Source organism: Heptranchias perlo, chromosome 3, assembly GCF_035084215.1.
Source record: "Heptranchias perlo isolate sHepPer1 chromosome 3, sHepPer1.hap1, whole genome shotgun sequence".
In the NCBI taxonomy this organism is placed as follows: Eukaryota; Metazoa; Chordata; class Chondrichthyes; order Hexanchiformes; family Hexanchidae; genus Heptranchias; species Heptranchias perlo.
This window is the reverse complement of record NC_090327.1, coordinates 98,617,280-98,633,536: the sequence shown is the minus strand read 5'-3', so window position 1 is coordinate 98,633,536 and position 16,257 is coordinate 98,617,280. Positions and strand designations below refer to the sequence as shown.

Here is a 16,257-nt window from a genome sequence, read left to right as displayed (position 1 = left end):
AGACTGAGATCGATAAGAGTTTTGGACTCTAAGGGAATCAAGGGATATGGCAATCTGGCAGGAAAGTGGAATTGAGGTCGAAGATCAGCCATGATCTTATCGAATGGCGGAGCAGGCTCAAGGGGCCATATGGCCTACTCCTGCACCTATTTCTTATGCTCCATTTTGTGGTGAAGATAACATTTATGATGATGCTGAAGTTGTGCAGCAAAGGATGGGGTGACAGCAATTTAAGATGCTACCTCATTATTTCCACGTGTGTTTGGGGGAGCCACTGCCCCACCTCCCCACTTTCCATCATTGCCACTTCTGAGCAACATGGTGTCCTCCTGCCCCACCAATAACTTCTGTGAGTTGCCCCTTTTTACCCCACTTCTATTCTGATGGTACTGTTGCAAGCTCACCTAAAGAGCAAGTAGACGTTTTGAGTTCACTCTCCTCCTCTAACTCAAACATCTCTCCACTAAGACTGACATTAAATTTTATCCCAGCTTGGCCTATTGGGATTGTCCACTCAGAATATCAGTAAGAACTCTGCTCCTGATATCCCTTCCTTTGTCCTCAAGATGTGTGGCTCTGAACTTATCCACGTCCAATGCCACAGATGGGGAGTCTGTCGCTACTTAAACGAGATTCTGGGAGCATGTGGAGTGATGAGGTTTAGGAGTTCTCAGGAGCCAAATAGGGTCTGAGAGCATTTAGAGGATTTGGGAGCACAGAGGGGTCTAGAGTTTGGAAGCACTTGGGCCTGGGAGCAGATGGGAGGGGTCTATAGCACTTGCGGATCAGGGGTTTGGTAGTCTTGGAGATGGGAGGGTTTGAAATTGGTATGCATTGCGCCTATTTTTCAGGAGTAAAACAAATGCATAGCATACCAATTTAGCAGTGGGACAGCCTGCGCCCAATCAGGGCAAGCATTGGGCCCACTACTAAATTCGTTGGGGCCTTTTTTGAAACAGGCGTAAGGACCCTTAAATGTAAATTATGGGCCTAACACCTGTTGAAGGACCCCATCAAGAAATTAGTTGGCAATGAGCGGGACAGGCATCATCGGGCCTGCCTCGCTCAGAATTCTTCAGTGGCCCCCGCAGCCGCCAACTCAAGGTAAGTTTCAAAAAATATATTTTTGTTTAAAAATCCTATCGTGTGGAGACAGGAGGAGCAGGACTGCTCCAATTTCTAGGCCAGGAAGTCTGGAGTTTGGCATGATGGTGGAGCAGGAAGTTGGAAGCACGGGGGATCTGTAGCCCTTGGGTGGGGGCGCTGTCACGCTGGCCCAAGCAAGCAGATAATACCACAGCCACAGGAAGAACTTGGATCATGGCCGCGTGGCCACATCCCTCCAGGGAAACGGAAAGCAACAGCCTGGGAGCACAGACAATTGGTGAGGCCACAGCAGGAGCAGCAAAAACTGCCACAGTGGCCCAGATAGAAGGTGCTCTCTTCTCTTAGGCTGTTATCCTTCTGTAGGAGGCAGTCGTTGTGAGCAAGAAACTGAGCAGGGGCAATGAGGCCGTGCATGCGCAGAGTCTTGAAAAACATCAGGTCTCAAGATGTAGTTGGATACTGCAAGCCCCAGGAAAAGAGTAAACTCAAATCTGAGCGAGGATAGGCCTCTGGTGGCAAAACTTATTGGAGTGCTATGAATAGTCCTCGGCAACTTTAGGGGTGTCATCTTTTTTGTGTGAACTAATTAAATTTATATGTGTTATAAATTGAGTTTTTCACGTGTATAGATGGCTAGGTGCAGAAACAACATGGCTACTGAGAAATCTTTGATTTGATTGGTTGCTTTTGTTTGAGTAAGGAGTTCATAATAGCCTTTTTGATCTGTCTACTGGTTTGTGATTCATACATTTTCTTACCAGCCCATATTTAAGTGAATCAGCATGGTTAACTATTTTAGCCAATCAGGCAACTGTGATATTCTGCAAGCATTATGTATACTGTTCTACATGCACTAGACACTTTTACTAAGGATTTCCCATGGTGTTGAGAAACTTTTAACTTTTACGGCCACAAAGTCTATTGACTGAACATTGGGTGAGGTCACAATTATTCTTCAGGCTACAAGTAACAATGTTGGTTTTTTTTTAAAACCTTTGTATGCTAAGATCACAAGGAGGTTACAGACATTCTGGCTCCTGTGTCAAATTTTTGTTAAATATGTTTTTTGAAAAGTGACACAGAAATTTGAGTTAGACGCTTGAAGCTTGATGGGCAGGAAATGTATGCTTGACATACTATTTTTAATATTTTAGATATAATGTATTAATTTTTTTAAAATTACACAACCAGGTAATCGTGTTTGGTGATCAGTGAAAGTATTATTGCTCTATCTTCGCTCCATGATAGCAGTAAACATGATAAGACACTGTCTAAATGCAAGTTCTTCCTTTTCCATAAACATGTGATGACATTCACACAAGATGATTAATAACTTACTGCAGGCTCAATCAAGAATGAATCTGCAATTGGCCGTTCCATCCATATTATACATTGTAGCCCCAATTTTAACCTAACGCGCATTGAAAAATCGGGCAGGATGTAAATTGGACTTCCAACCCAAACGCATCCCATTCTCACCGGGCGCGTTAGGTTAAAATCAGGCTTATATTCTCGAGCTTTAATATAAATGTGAAATTTAATGTGCTATGCAAACTATTAAGGTGGCGAAAAGGAACACAAGATTTTTTTAGAGTCAGTGAGACTATTTGATCAAGCCTGTGTTTACTTGATTGCCAGTGAAATGTAATGATCCCTTACTTCAAATAACCCCTGTCCTGCCAATTAATCGCTACTAACTGAAAGTAACTATTTTTCTCTTTCTTGCTTTCACTAACTTGCTGACCTTACTGTCTGGTGCTGTCTCATTTATTGTTCTGTCTTCCTAAGGACAGTGGGTAATAAGGTGAGGAGATTTTATTGCCTGTATCTTTCTCTGATTATTTGAACTTTGTAAAATTATCTTGTTACACATTTGCATTTAAGGGGAAACTAGATAAACACATGAGGGAGAAAGGAGTAGAAGGACATGCTGATAGGGTTAGATGAAGAGAGGGAGGAGGCTCCTGTGGAGCATAAACACCGGCATGAACTTGGTGGGCAAAATAGCCTGTTTCTGTGCCGTACATTCTATGGAAGTGGAATTGTTCTATTTTTGATTTTTAAAAAATTATTTTTGGGATGTGGGTGTCACTGACAAGGCCAGCATTTATTGCCCATCCCAAGTTGCCCTGAGAAGATGGTGGTGGGCCTCCTTGAACCGCTGAGCAGCGATTTTATACAACCGAGTGGCTTGCGAGGCCACTTGAGAGACCAGAGTAGGACCGGAGTCACATATAGGGCAAAAAAAGTAATGAAGAATTACCTCCATTAACTGTTCTACACCCTACAATCCCAATATCCACTCCTATGTTGAAAATAAGACGAAGTACTCTGCCAAAGCTTCACTCTTCGCTACAAGCTCCCCTCCTTCATCACTTAGTGGCCCGATCTGTACTGTGACTATTCTCTTATTACTAATGTGCCAAAGGAAAGGAAAAGCAAAGGACTTAATTGGGGCAAAAGCAAAATAGAGTGAGATTTTTTTTTAAAAAGCACTGAGCACTTCTAGGCACACAATTTAAAACAGAATGCCAGGTCAAATCTGAAGAATATAGTCATTTTTTTGCTAATTTTTTTTTTATTCGTTCACGGGATGTGGGCGTCGCTGGCAAGGCCAGTATTTATTGCCCATCCCTAATTGCCCTTGAGAAGGTGGCGGTGAACCGCCGCCTTGAACCGCTGCAGTCCGTGTGGTGAAGGTTTTCCCACATTGCTGTTAGATAGGGCGTTCCAAGATTTTGACCCAGCGACGATGAAGCAATGGCGATATATTTCCAAGTTGGGATGGTGTGTGACTTGGAGGGGAATGTGCAGGTGGTGTTGTTCCCATGTGCGGGCTGCCCTTGTCCTTCTAGGTGTAGAGGACGCGGGTGCTGTCGAAGAAGCCTTGGCGACTTGCTGTAGTGCATCCTGTAGATGGTACACACTGCAGCCACGGTGTGCCGGTGGTGAAGGGAGTGAATATTTAGGGTGGTGGATGGGGTGCCAATCAAGCGGGCTGCTTTGTCTTGGATGGTGTTGAGCTTCTTGAGTGTTGTTGGAGCTGCATTCATCCAGGCAAGTGGAGAGTATTCCATCATACTCCTGACTTGAGCCTTGTAGATGATGGAAAGGCTTTGGGGAGTCAGAAGGGGAGTCACTCGCTGCAGAATACCCAGCCTCTGACCTGCTCTTGTAGCCACAGTATTTATGCGGCTAGTCCAGTTAAGTTTCTGGTCAATGCTGACCCCCAGGATGTTGATGGTGGGGGATTCGGCGATGGTAATGCCGTTGAATGTCAAGGGGAGGTGGTTAGACTCTCTCTTGTTGGAGATGGTCATTGCCTGGCACTTATCTGGCACGAATGTTACTTGCCACTTATCAGCCCAAGCCTGGATGTTGTCTAGGTCTTGCTGCATGAGGGCACGGACTGCTTCATTATCTGAGGGGTTGCGAATGGAACTGAATACTGTGCAATCATCAGCGAACATCCCCATTTCTGACCTTATGATGGAGGAAAGGTCATTGATGAAGCAGCTGAAGATGGTTGGGCCTAAGACACTGCCCTGAGGAATTCCTGCAGCAATGTCCTGGGGCTGAGATGATTGGCCTCCAACAACCACTACCATCTTCCTTTGTGCTTGTTATGACTCCAGCCACTGGAGAGTTTTCCCCCTGATTCCCATTGACTTCAATTTCACTAGGGCTCCTTGGTGCCACACTCGGTCAAATGCTGCCTTGATGTCAAGGGCAGTCACTCTCACCTTACCTCTGGAATTCAGCTCTTTTGTCCATGTTTGGACCAAGGCTGTAATGAGGTCTGGAGCCGAGTGGTCCTGGCAGAACCCAAACTAAGCATCGGTGAGCAGGTTATTGGTGAGTAAGTGCCGCTTGATGGCATTGTCGATGACACCTTCCATCATTTTGCTGATGATTGAGAGTAAACTGATGGGGTGGTAATTGGCCGGATTGGATTTGTCCTGCTTTTTTGATCAGGTCATACTTGGGCAATTTTCCACATTGTCGGGTAGACGCCAGTGTTGTAGCTGTACTGGAACAGTTTGGCTAGAGGCGCGGCTAGTTCTGGAGCACAAGTCTTCAGCACTACAGCCGGGATGTTGTCGGGGCCCACAGCCTTTGCTGTATCCAGTGCACTCAGCCGTTTCTTGATATCATGTGGAGTGAATCGAATTGGCTGAAGACTGGCTTCTGTGATGGTGGGGATCTCAGGCAGAGGCCGAGATGGATCATCCACTCGGCACTTCTGGCTAAAGATGGTAGCAAACGCTTCAGCCTTGTCTTTTGTACTCACGTGCTGGACTCTGCCATCATTGAGGATGGGGATGTTCACAGAACCTTCTCCTCCCGTTAGTTGTTTAATTGTCCACCACCATTCACGACTGGATGTGGCAGGACTGCAGAGCTTTGATCTGATCCGTTGGTTGTGGAATCACTTAGCTCTGTCTATAGCATGTTGCTTCCGCTGTTTAGTATGCATGTAGTTCTGTGTTGTAGCTTCACCAGGTTGGCACCTCATTTTTAGATACGCCTGGTGCTGCTCCTGGCATGCTCTTCTACACTCCACATTGAACCAGGGTTGATCCCCTGGCTTGTTGGTAATGGTAAAGTGAGGAATATGCCAGGCCATGAGGTTACAGATTGTGCTGGAATACCACTCTGCTGCTGCTGATGGCTCACAGCGCCTCATGGATGCCCAGTTCTGAGCTGCTAGATCTGTTCTGAATCTATCCCATTTAGCACGGTGGTAGTGCCACACATCACGTTGGATGGTGTCCTCAGTGCGAAGACGGGACTTCTTCTCCACAAGGACTGTGCAAGGGTCAGTCCTATCAATACGGTCATGGACAGATGCATCTGCGTCAGGTAGATTGATGAGGACGAGGTAAAGTAGGTTTTTCCCTCGGGTTGGTTCGCTCACCACCCGCCGCAGGCCCAGTCTGGCAGCTATGCCGTTCAGGACTTGGCCAGCTCAGTCAGTAGTGGTGCTACCGAGCCACTGTTGGTGATGAACATTGAAGTCCCCCACCCAGAGTACGTTCTGTGCCCTTGCTACTCTCGGTGTTTCCTCCAAGTGATGCTCAACATGGAGGAGGACTGATGCATCAGCTGAAGGAAGGTGGTAGGTGATAATCAGCAGGCGGTTTCCTTGCCCATGTTTGACCTGATGCCATGAGATTTCATGGGGCCTGGAGTCAATGTTGAGGACTCCCAGGGCCACTCCCTCCTGACTGTATACTACTGTCCTGCCACCTCTGGTCGGTCTGTCCTGCCAGTGGGACAGGACATACCCAGGGATGGTGATGGAAGAGTCTAGGACGTTAGCTGAAAGGTGTGATTCTGAGAGTATGGCTATGTCAGGTTGTTGCTTGACTAGTCTGTGGGACAGCTCTCCCAATTTTGGCACAAGTCCCCAGATGTTAGTGAGGAGGACTTTGCAGGGTCGATTGGACTTGGTTTGCCTTTGTCGTGTCCGGTGCCTAGTGGTCCGATGGCGGGTGGTCCGTCCGGTTTTATTCTTATTGTGACTTTCTGTAGCGAGATTGTACAACTGGGTGGCTTGCTCGTCCATTTCAGAGGGCAGTTAAGAATCAACCACATTGCTGTTGGTCTGGAGTCACATATAGGCCTGACCGGGTAAGGATGGCAGGTTTCCTTCCCTTAAGGCCATTAGTGAACCAGATGTTTTTTTTTACGGCAATCCGGTAGTTTCACGGCCACCATTACTGATACTAGTTTTTTTTATTCCAGATTTTATTGAATTAATTGAATTTAAATTCCCCAGCTGCCAAGGTGGGATTTGAACTCATGACTCCGGATTATTAGTCCAGGTCTCTGGATTACTAGTCCAGTAACATAACCACTATGGTACCGTACTTTCATACTCCTTCCTAATCTCCCACTTTGCAATTTTCTCATATTCTTTATATTTTCTCTGATTTTAAAAAAATCACCTGCCCTTGAAGTGCTAAGTTTTTTAGTTTGAAATCTGATCTAATCTCCTTAGTCGTGCATTGATCCCCAGGCGTCTATACGGTCCCTTTTTCCTTACTGAAATATACTTGACTGGTACCCTTTCCATCTTCTATTTAAATTATCCATTTTGTAATCTACAGCGCAATTTGCCAATTTTTCCTTCTATTTAATTTGGGCAAGGTCCCTTTTTACCTTGCTGTATTTTGCTTTTTTTTCCCCAATCAAGTCCTCAACTTTTCTTTTCCATTCTTACACTGAAGCTAATTACATTGTGGCCACTGTTTACCAGATAATTCCCTTCTTCTAGGTAACCCATTTTCTCCGCTTGACTACCCAGAACCAGGTCAAGCAGTGCAATCTTTACACGTGTAATAGTTCCGTGCCATTTAGTTATGGTGGGTTTGTGTGCACGTGGAGCTTTCAACGTATTTTGACAAGTCATTCAGATTCCACTACTTTCTTGCATTACATCAGAGAGCACAAAACTTATACATTTCATTTTTGAAGAAAGGTCAGACAATTACTACTTATAGGCTAACATAAATTTTTAAAAGTCAATTCTAGGGGCATACTAATTGGTTTAACTTTTTGCTATTTTGACTAAACCATTGGACACCAACATATATACAAAGGCAAAGCATCTCAGCTGCTCCTTTCTCTCCTTTTCACAGACATCTCAGCCAAGCCCTGGTGGTCAGTCTTCATGCAGCAGTGAACCGTCCCCCTTCAGCAACCACTCCAACAGTGGGATCGAGCTTAATCTGAATAGCGGAGGCAGTGTGGGAGATGTCAGCGCCATTGATGAGGCACCAATCATGGACTCTACAGTTTCCACAGCAACTACAGCATTAGGCCTGCAGGCCAGAAGGAATTTGACAGGGACCAGGTGGATGGAGCAGCTAAAGGTGGAGAGGTTGAAACAAGTCAATGGACTTCTTCCCAGAGTCAACACTGTGCCAGCTACCAAAAACACAACTTTGCCTCCTCTTCCAGGAAGTGGTAAGGAAGAAGCTACAGCATTATAGTGATGCAATGAATTATTCCTTAAACGCGCAGAGATGAGAGAGCTGTCTGTCCTACAATCATTGCAGGATACTTATTTATGTTTAACATTAAGATGGGTAGAGACAGAGGAGGAAGAGATTCTGAATCAGTTGTTTCTTAAAGCAACTGGCTGATTTGCTGGAATGACAAACGCCCCTTGATTAATACTGGAAATAATTACAGTTTTGGTTGATATCCCTATCTCTTGAAACCCTTTTAAAAAAAAATCTAGGGTAACAATATTAAAGGGATGCTAGAACTGAACTCTGCACCCAGTGTGCGGGAATGCATCAGTGTTAAAATTCTGTGGACCGAAGACAAATTAATGGGTCATTCTACTTTTGACCTGTTTTTAGAACAATTACTATTGTAGCTTGAAGTAAAAAAAAGACTCCTGGGTTCAAATCCAGTCCAGAATGGCAGTGTGACTATCTTCTCACTTTGCTGGCTGTTAGGGTGTTACATGAAGTAAATTTAAATAGTCTCAATCCATTTCCTAAGGTGATGGGGCCCATTGAAACTACCTATTCCCCTAATTAGCACTGAACTGGCAATCTCACACACAGGCCAACAGGAAGGCTGGTGTGTAAAATAGAAAAACGTGATGCTAGTGTTGCAGGAAGCACTCTTCTGAAATTGGGACTGAGGCATAGTGATGAGGCAGAGAAGGGGGAATCTTACCCTGCACCTGACTGTGCTTTACCTGACCTGGGAATGTTTAGTGCTAACATTTGATGTCTAAAATGCCATAGCACAGCTCTGACATCCCTCTACCTCAGGCACACAAAATTCAACCCCAAAAAGTGCCTCAAAGTGATTAATGGATTTCTTAGCTATTCCAATCGTACTAAGCTCTAATTAGGGGCGATCCTGAAGAAGGAAATTATTGATTTTTAATCAGCAAAAAATCATTGAACAGTTAAAGCACTTGTGTGAATTATCTCCTGTGAATTCTGCTAATTGTGCAATTCACAGCAGTGGTAAAGCTTTTCTGCTACGCAATTAGTCTATAAACGAGACTATTAGAGAACGGTGTAGTAAAAAATTGTAATTTATGGATCAATATCGGTATAAAAAAAAAATGTGAGTACTTTCATTTCTGGGAAAAATTTTAATACCGGGCTACGATCCCATCCTCCCACTGAAACAGTTTGGATCCATAATATAAACAGGAAATCTCCATGGTGATGGTGTATTTATCCACATTTTTTCACTTATGTCAGAGAATTCCAAATCACAGTTCTCAATGGCCCTTTTGTGTTATGGGTCTTTCAAGTTTGTGAAAGAATTAAGGTAATAAGATTGCAAGACTCCACTCCCAGCACAGGGTCTTGCTGGCCTGTTGCTTGGGTTGAAGAATCAACTCTCTGTGCCCATTTCTCCGAACATTTAGATGTTCCCTTTGGAGCATTGAATAGTATCCTATTGAAATCTGTCTTTATAATTGGCCATCTTTATACCACCCTGACATACCGCACCCTGACATAGTACACTGATATTACGCACATTGTTTTAGGTTCCTTGACAAATGGAGAACATTAATAAAGATGTTTTAATTTAGATTTTAAAAGCTGCATTATGAAGGGCAATACTGAGTAATTTGGGAAAAAATCCATTGTAATGACAGGAAAGTGCTGGCAAAACTCTGCGCTGAAAGCAAACAAATCATGACTCTTCAAATATAAATTTGTTTTAGTACTGTTGGGTGAAAGAAGTTAATTTTTAATCTAACCACTTCTCTTTCTGGTTCACTCCTCTCTTGTAGAAGCTCTGGATTTGAACATTGTTTAAGCATTGCTTTTTTAAGCTCATCACCCTTCTAACAGTGCATTAAAGCTCTCCCCAGTTGAACAAAGATTAACAGTAGAATTATTTAAAGTTATAATTGCTAATTAAAATCTCCCATTTAAATACAGGCTCTCAGCTGGACAGCTCTAGTGTTGGAGGGTCCATGACTATCCTGCCAAACAGAAACGAACTTTCAAATGCAGAAGTCACGATGTTAAATAAGCTGAATGAGAGACGTGACAGCACCACCAGTACCATTAGCTCCGCTTACATGAGCAGCCGCAGGTCTTCTGGCATTTCACCATATCTTTCAAGTCGAAGGTCCAGTGAGGTCTCCCAGGCTGAAGGCCGACCAAACAACCTGAGTGTTACAGATTCCTATGATCCCATCTCAACGGATGCATCTAGGCGGTCAAGTGAAGCCAGCCAATGTGGTGGGCTACCTGGGCTACTGAGCCTTACCCCAGCGCAACATTATCGGCTGAAAGCCAAATATGCCGCAGCCACGGGTGGACCACCACCAACGCCGTTGCCAAATATGGAGCGGATGAGCTTAAGGACAAGGATGGCCCTGTTAGGTGACTACAGAGACAATGGAGTATTCCCCTTGCCTCAAGTAAATGTTTCTCGAAGATGCAGTGATGGGGGACCCAATGGATATGGCAGGAGGCCTCTGTTACCTCACGATGTACCAGGCAATGGCATAAGAAGAGCCAGTGATCCAGTGAGAACTGTGACGGATCCTTTCTCTTTACCTCGGGTACATCGTTTTAACAGTCTTAACAATGTTAACCCTCTCCCTGTGCCTCCATCAATGGAACGACGTAATCTCAATCTTCAGAACTACACTCGCTCTGATGGAAACCTCCATCGGAATGCCTACTCCCCTTGCCCTCCTAGTATCAGTGAAAATGTTGTCCTGGAGGCCATGGCTATGGAGAATTATGGACATATTGATGAGGATATCTTGCCAGATGATGTAGTTCAGTACATTAGCTCACAAAATAATAAAGCAGGCAATCACTTGCAAAGTAACATAAATATGTCAAGCCAGGACATGTATGACCATCTGCCAAACATGCCATCCAATGAAATACAGCAAGATATCATAGGAACCATGCCTGCTTTTGACCAGTCTCATTCAGTGAACCAGCAGTACCACAGCCCGCAGGTAAACTCTGAAACAAATAAGGATGATCTGCCAATTCAGTGGAATGAAGTAAGCTCAGGAAGTGTTGACACGTCACCTCAAAAACAAAAGTATGGGCAACGACCTGTGGGTTCAGTGCAGCAAAGTCGGGCACTTGGACTATTTGCTAACACAATGAATCCTCAACAAAACCTGCCAACGGTTCAACAGAATGTATTTGCAGGTCAGCCAAATGGTTATCAACAGTGTATGGAAGTGGCTCCATATAGTGTTCAACAGAACATGATGATTGCAGGTAATTCTTTGAGCCCCCAAACAAACAAAGGACAGCAGCATAACCGAAACCTAAACAGACAGATGTTTATTTCTGCTGTCATGGAGTTCCCTTACGCTACAAATTTACCAAACCAAGAGGTGGAGTTGAACAGTTTGCAAGCCAATAACAGCCATGATGGATCTACACTTTCTTCAATGCTAACAGGTCATCAAGCCACTAAGATGGCCAGTGGGATGCAAAATAGAAATATGATGGTGCAGAATTTCATTCAGTGTCAGCAAGTTGCTAATCAGCAGATGATGGAAGGGTTGCATTTCTATGGTATAAATAGATCTGTTCAGACAAACATCAATGATTCAGGCATCACTGGATCAGGTAATCAGCCACCTCAAGCTGCGGTATTTCTAGGGCTTCAAGGTTCCCAACACATTTCTCATAATCCAGGAAATCAACAATTTGGATCATATGCAGCAAAAGCTCATCAAATATGTGCAAATCACAATGCCAACAAGCAGCCAAGTCTACTGACGAATCGTGTGCCGCACCAGCATAGCAATGTAGGTAATATTAACCAAACGTACAGGATGACCAGTATTAAGACAGAGATGCAAGATCAACTCCAGGCCCTGCGCAGTCCATGCTCCAATGTGCAGCGTTTTAACAGTCAAGGTTATAACCAAAACTCTAATTTCAAACAACAAGCCATGAAAACTGTCTTATTCACTGGTCAGGAGACTGACTGCCAGCTGCAGCAGACTGGCCATTCCAAGTCTTCTGAGCTGCTTTCCCCAGGTTCCAATCAAGTGACTAGCACTGTTGACAGCAATAGCCTAGATACTGTACAGATTGATTTTGATGCAATCCTAGATGATGGAGACCATGGCAGCTTCATTTCAGGAGCCCTGAGTCCAACCATTCTGCAAAATCTCTCCCAGACTTCTTCCCGCCTCAACACCCCACGCACCTCTCTCACATTCCATAGCATGCCTGTGAGCACTACAAATATGGCCATTGGCGACATGACCTCTTTGCTGACTTCGCTTGCAGAAGAAAGCAAATTTCTAACAGTTATGCCATAAAGATCTGAAAAATGAGCATATGGACTTGGTCCTTTTTTTCTTTAGTCACCTATATACTTTTTAACCATTTCATCCCAACTAAGGGATGCATTCCATTACATCCCTGTTATGGGATAAAGATGTCTGAATTTCGGTGTCCCCCACACACCATGTTTGGGAGAATGTGTCTTCCAGTGCAGTGACATTATGAAATTGAACAGCATCAGTGTTTTATTTTAAATTAGCAATTGTGTTTTTTTTACTCTGTTTACTGAAAAAAGAGCTGAGGTAAGTGTTTAATATGCATGTTTAGAACACTAAATAAGGCCAAACATAAGCACTGTTTCCTGTAGTTATTGTAATGCCAACAAGTCTTGTGCATTTTGTCAGATGTCAGCATTTTCACAAGTGACGTTTTACCTTGCGGTAGGTTTTTATGAGTGACTGTGCTTGTGAAATTGTTGACTAATATGACCAGCTTCTTAACCGAAGCCAAGAAACGTCTTTGACTCAGGTAGGTCTTTTAGTTGATATTAATAGTCTGTTGACCTACAGATGTTTTAAAGGTGATGTGAAGGCTTTGCAGCCAGAATGCTTGAGTGTCTTTCATTGACAATGCTGAATCGAACAATTTTACTGTTTTAACTTGTTTTATTTGTAATGTTTTTTTTGTTTTTGTTTAATTCTCTGTCAGGAAAGCCAAACGGAGGCAGGTACTAGTTTTAGAACATTTATTTTAGAGTTTGTTTGGCTCTATAGTACTGTATGCAATCTAAAGTAGCTGTGATCATTTCTAAGTTAGTTTAGTAAACTAGAACGTATTGGTTGTCCTTCATGAAAAGCAGCATGTTATTTGCTGGATGTCTATAAGGTATGTGCCTTATTTTTTGTGTCAGTTTTACACATAGGGACCAACGATACTGCCAAAATTCTGACTTGATAGCTGTGCTTGATGTTAAGCCATTAGCACTCTATTGTTTAGTATTTCCTGTTTGAGGTGTTACAGACAGCTTAGAACTTATGTATTAAAGCTTATTGATTCTTTGATTTAAAGACCTGTACCATTGTAGTGCATCTTGTAAAATACACACAGTACCTTCAATATTTTTTAGATTTTTTTTGGTGAAAACATTGATAAAGTGTAATCCTCTTTATGTAAATACCTACATGTAGAATTAGAACTGCCATGATGAATTTCAGTGATGGCGTTGACATTTTCAACTCTGCTGAGACTTCATGCGACTTTCACTCAGACCAAACACTCTGTAGCAGTGTGTATGTATACATTGTACTTTCGCTTTGAGAACCACTTAGCTGTTGTGCAACTGAGGAACAAATGTTTGTACAATTTTAATAAACTTCTCATTCTTAATTTTTGTACGTGCTTCTTTTTGTAAACTGCCCTTTTTAACTGGGGCTCTACACTCATGATACAGGAGCACTTGAATGACATTCTCCCTGTTGTACATTTTAACATTAAAGATTTTAATTTACTTATTGTTGACTTAAAATGGGCTGGTTAGCAATAATGACTGAAAGGAGGCAGAATCGGATTAATCTAATTTCTGACTTGTTTTAAAAATCTGCATAATTGGTCTGATACCGCACTTCAAAAGTATTCCATTGGTTGTAAAGGGCTTTGAGATGACCTGCGAACGTGAACGGCGCTATATAAGTAATAACAAGTTCGTTCTTAAATAAGAAAAGGCCCTGAATTTCCTCATTGTCTTCAGCACTTATGCCGTTGTCACACCATTATTGCGCCGAAAAGATCGAGGAAATTTGCATTTTAGTGCATCACATTGCTTATGTGCTATTATTGCGGTAAACCAAATTTCCTCGATCTTTTTAACAGTGCAAATCTTATGCCTGTCAAAGCCCTTCAGGGCTTATTTGCATAGCTTCACTGTTCCAGTATCATAGTAGGTACAGTACAGGAGAAGGCCAATTAGTCCCGTTCCCCTGCTGTTTCCCCATAGCACTGTAAATTTTTTCCCTTTAAATGTTTATCCAGTTCCCTTTTGAAAGTTACTGTTGAATCTGCTTCCACCTGTACATGGAAGTTTCCTGGGTTTATGTCGCTGCTGCAATCTGTGTAAATTTACACCCAAAAACAAAGGGTCTAACAGTCCCCCCAGCACTTCAGACCAGTGTAAGTGAGGAGTTGGTGAGCTGAAGAGTACAGACTTCCGAGGATTTTTTTTTACAATGCCTTCTGCGATTTTGTAACCGCTGACGTTTCATTTTACTGTAGTGCTTTCCTCTCTTCCCAGAAATTTTTTTTGGGACCCTTCACTTCCCCCAAACCCACACCTGGATTGACTTCAAACAAGGGGTGGCGTTCCCCATGGGCACACCACTCTGTGCCATCATAATGGAAGAAGAGTGGCAGCGGCAACGTACCTAGGCCAGGAGAATCTGGCAGCATGGCAGAGGACAACTGCCATCACCAATGTATGTACAGGCTGCACCGGTCCTATGAGGACCTCTCCAAGAAGCTGTGCATCCAAAGGCTGTGCCTCTCCAAGGATGCCATTGAACATCTCTGCCAACATCACCATAAAGATTTGCAGACCCACTCCATTGCTCTGTCTGTGGCAATTAAAGTGACAACAGCCCTCGACTTTTTTTTGGTTCTGGATCCTTCCACACTGCCACAGAGGATCTGTGCAACATTAACCAGGGAGCTGTCAGGGTACGAATCTGGTAGGTGGCGGATGTCCTCTTTTGTAGCTAAATTCATCCACTTTGGTATCACCGGCAGGCAGCAGAGGCACAGAGCCGCGGCCTTCTCCTAGATAGTTGGATTCCACACGGTGCAGGATGCCGCAATGGCACAGTTCCATTCCACAACAACAACTTGCATTTATATAGCGAGGATATTCCAAGGACATCCAGCTTGTCTGTGATACAAAGCAGGCCTCGTTCTTACTCGCTGCTGCATTGAGCATTAAAGGGCAGAGTCTACAGGATGTCTTCATCGACTGATCGACCACAGTGGCAGCACTTCAGTCTTACCTTCTTCTCTACCCTACCAGATGACACCAAAGCAGATCTCTTTGGCCCAACAGGACCTTGTCAGGAATCCTCACGTGTGTGAAGAAGTCTGAACCTACTGAATGGTCTATTTCTTGACTTACTGTAATGTTCATAACTAACGAATCGTGAAACAAGTGCCAAGTGTATTTCAAAGAAAACACTTTTATTGCAAGTTAAGGGAGTTAATAGGTTGTGTGTGTGTGAGGATAAGACTGTCAGTTACGGAGTGTGTAGCAATTGTGATGGGAGAGGTGAAGTGAGAGATGTGTGTGTGTGAGGATGTTAGAGTGGAGATGATGTTTTGGGGTTGTGCAAGGCAGTTGGTGTGTGTTAGGAGAGTTGAGGGCACCCTCAATGCATTGTGAAGGGTGGGTAGCGTGAGTGTTGCTTTAAGAAGACGAAGAGTGTGATGGTGGGCAGAGAGGAAAGGAAGAGCGTGGTGACATGCTACCCTCACCTGCCCTCATGAAGTGTGTTCATTCCTTTCTGCACTGTTGCTCAGTCCTGGGTATGAGGGAGTTAGAAGTCAGTGCCAGTACCAGCTCCCTGCAGCTAGCACAATTGAAGTTGGGTCCAGCTTGGTGAAAGGAAGACCCAAGTGCATGAGGCTCCTATCTTTTACCTCTTGGAGGAGAACTTGGAGGTCTTCAATAGAGATGCCAGTTGGGTTTCTTCTGCCTGCTGCCATGGCACGGTGCCCATGGACACAGCCGGTCCCTATTTTTGGCATGATGCCAATCTGGACTGACGATGGGGTGAGAGATGGCATCAAGAGTTTTGGTAGAAATTTCTAGCAAAACCACTTATCAGCTGCTTACCTT

General features: G+C 43.8%; 1 protein-coding gene across 1 annotated transcript in view; it reads left to right on the top strand.

The window, feature by feature from the left end:
• The window catches only part of LOC137318085 (transcriptional activator GLI3-like), a 371,554-nt gene extending 357,785 nt beyond the window's left edge, over nucleotides 1-13,769 (top strand). The window contains exons 14-15 of the mRNA XM_067981056.1: nucleotides 7,752-8,079; nucleotides 10,041-13,769. Of these exons, the coding sequence (XP_067837157.1) occupies nucleotides 7,752-8,079; nucleotides 10,041-12,418 (2,706 nt within the window). The 3' untranslated portion in view covers nucleotides 12,419-13,769. The remainder of the gene's footprint in view (nucleotides 1-7,751; nucleotides 8,080-10,040) is intronic.
• Nucleotides 13,770-16,257: the final 2,488 nt, after the last annotated feature.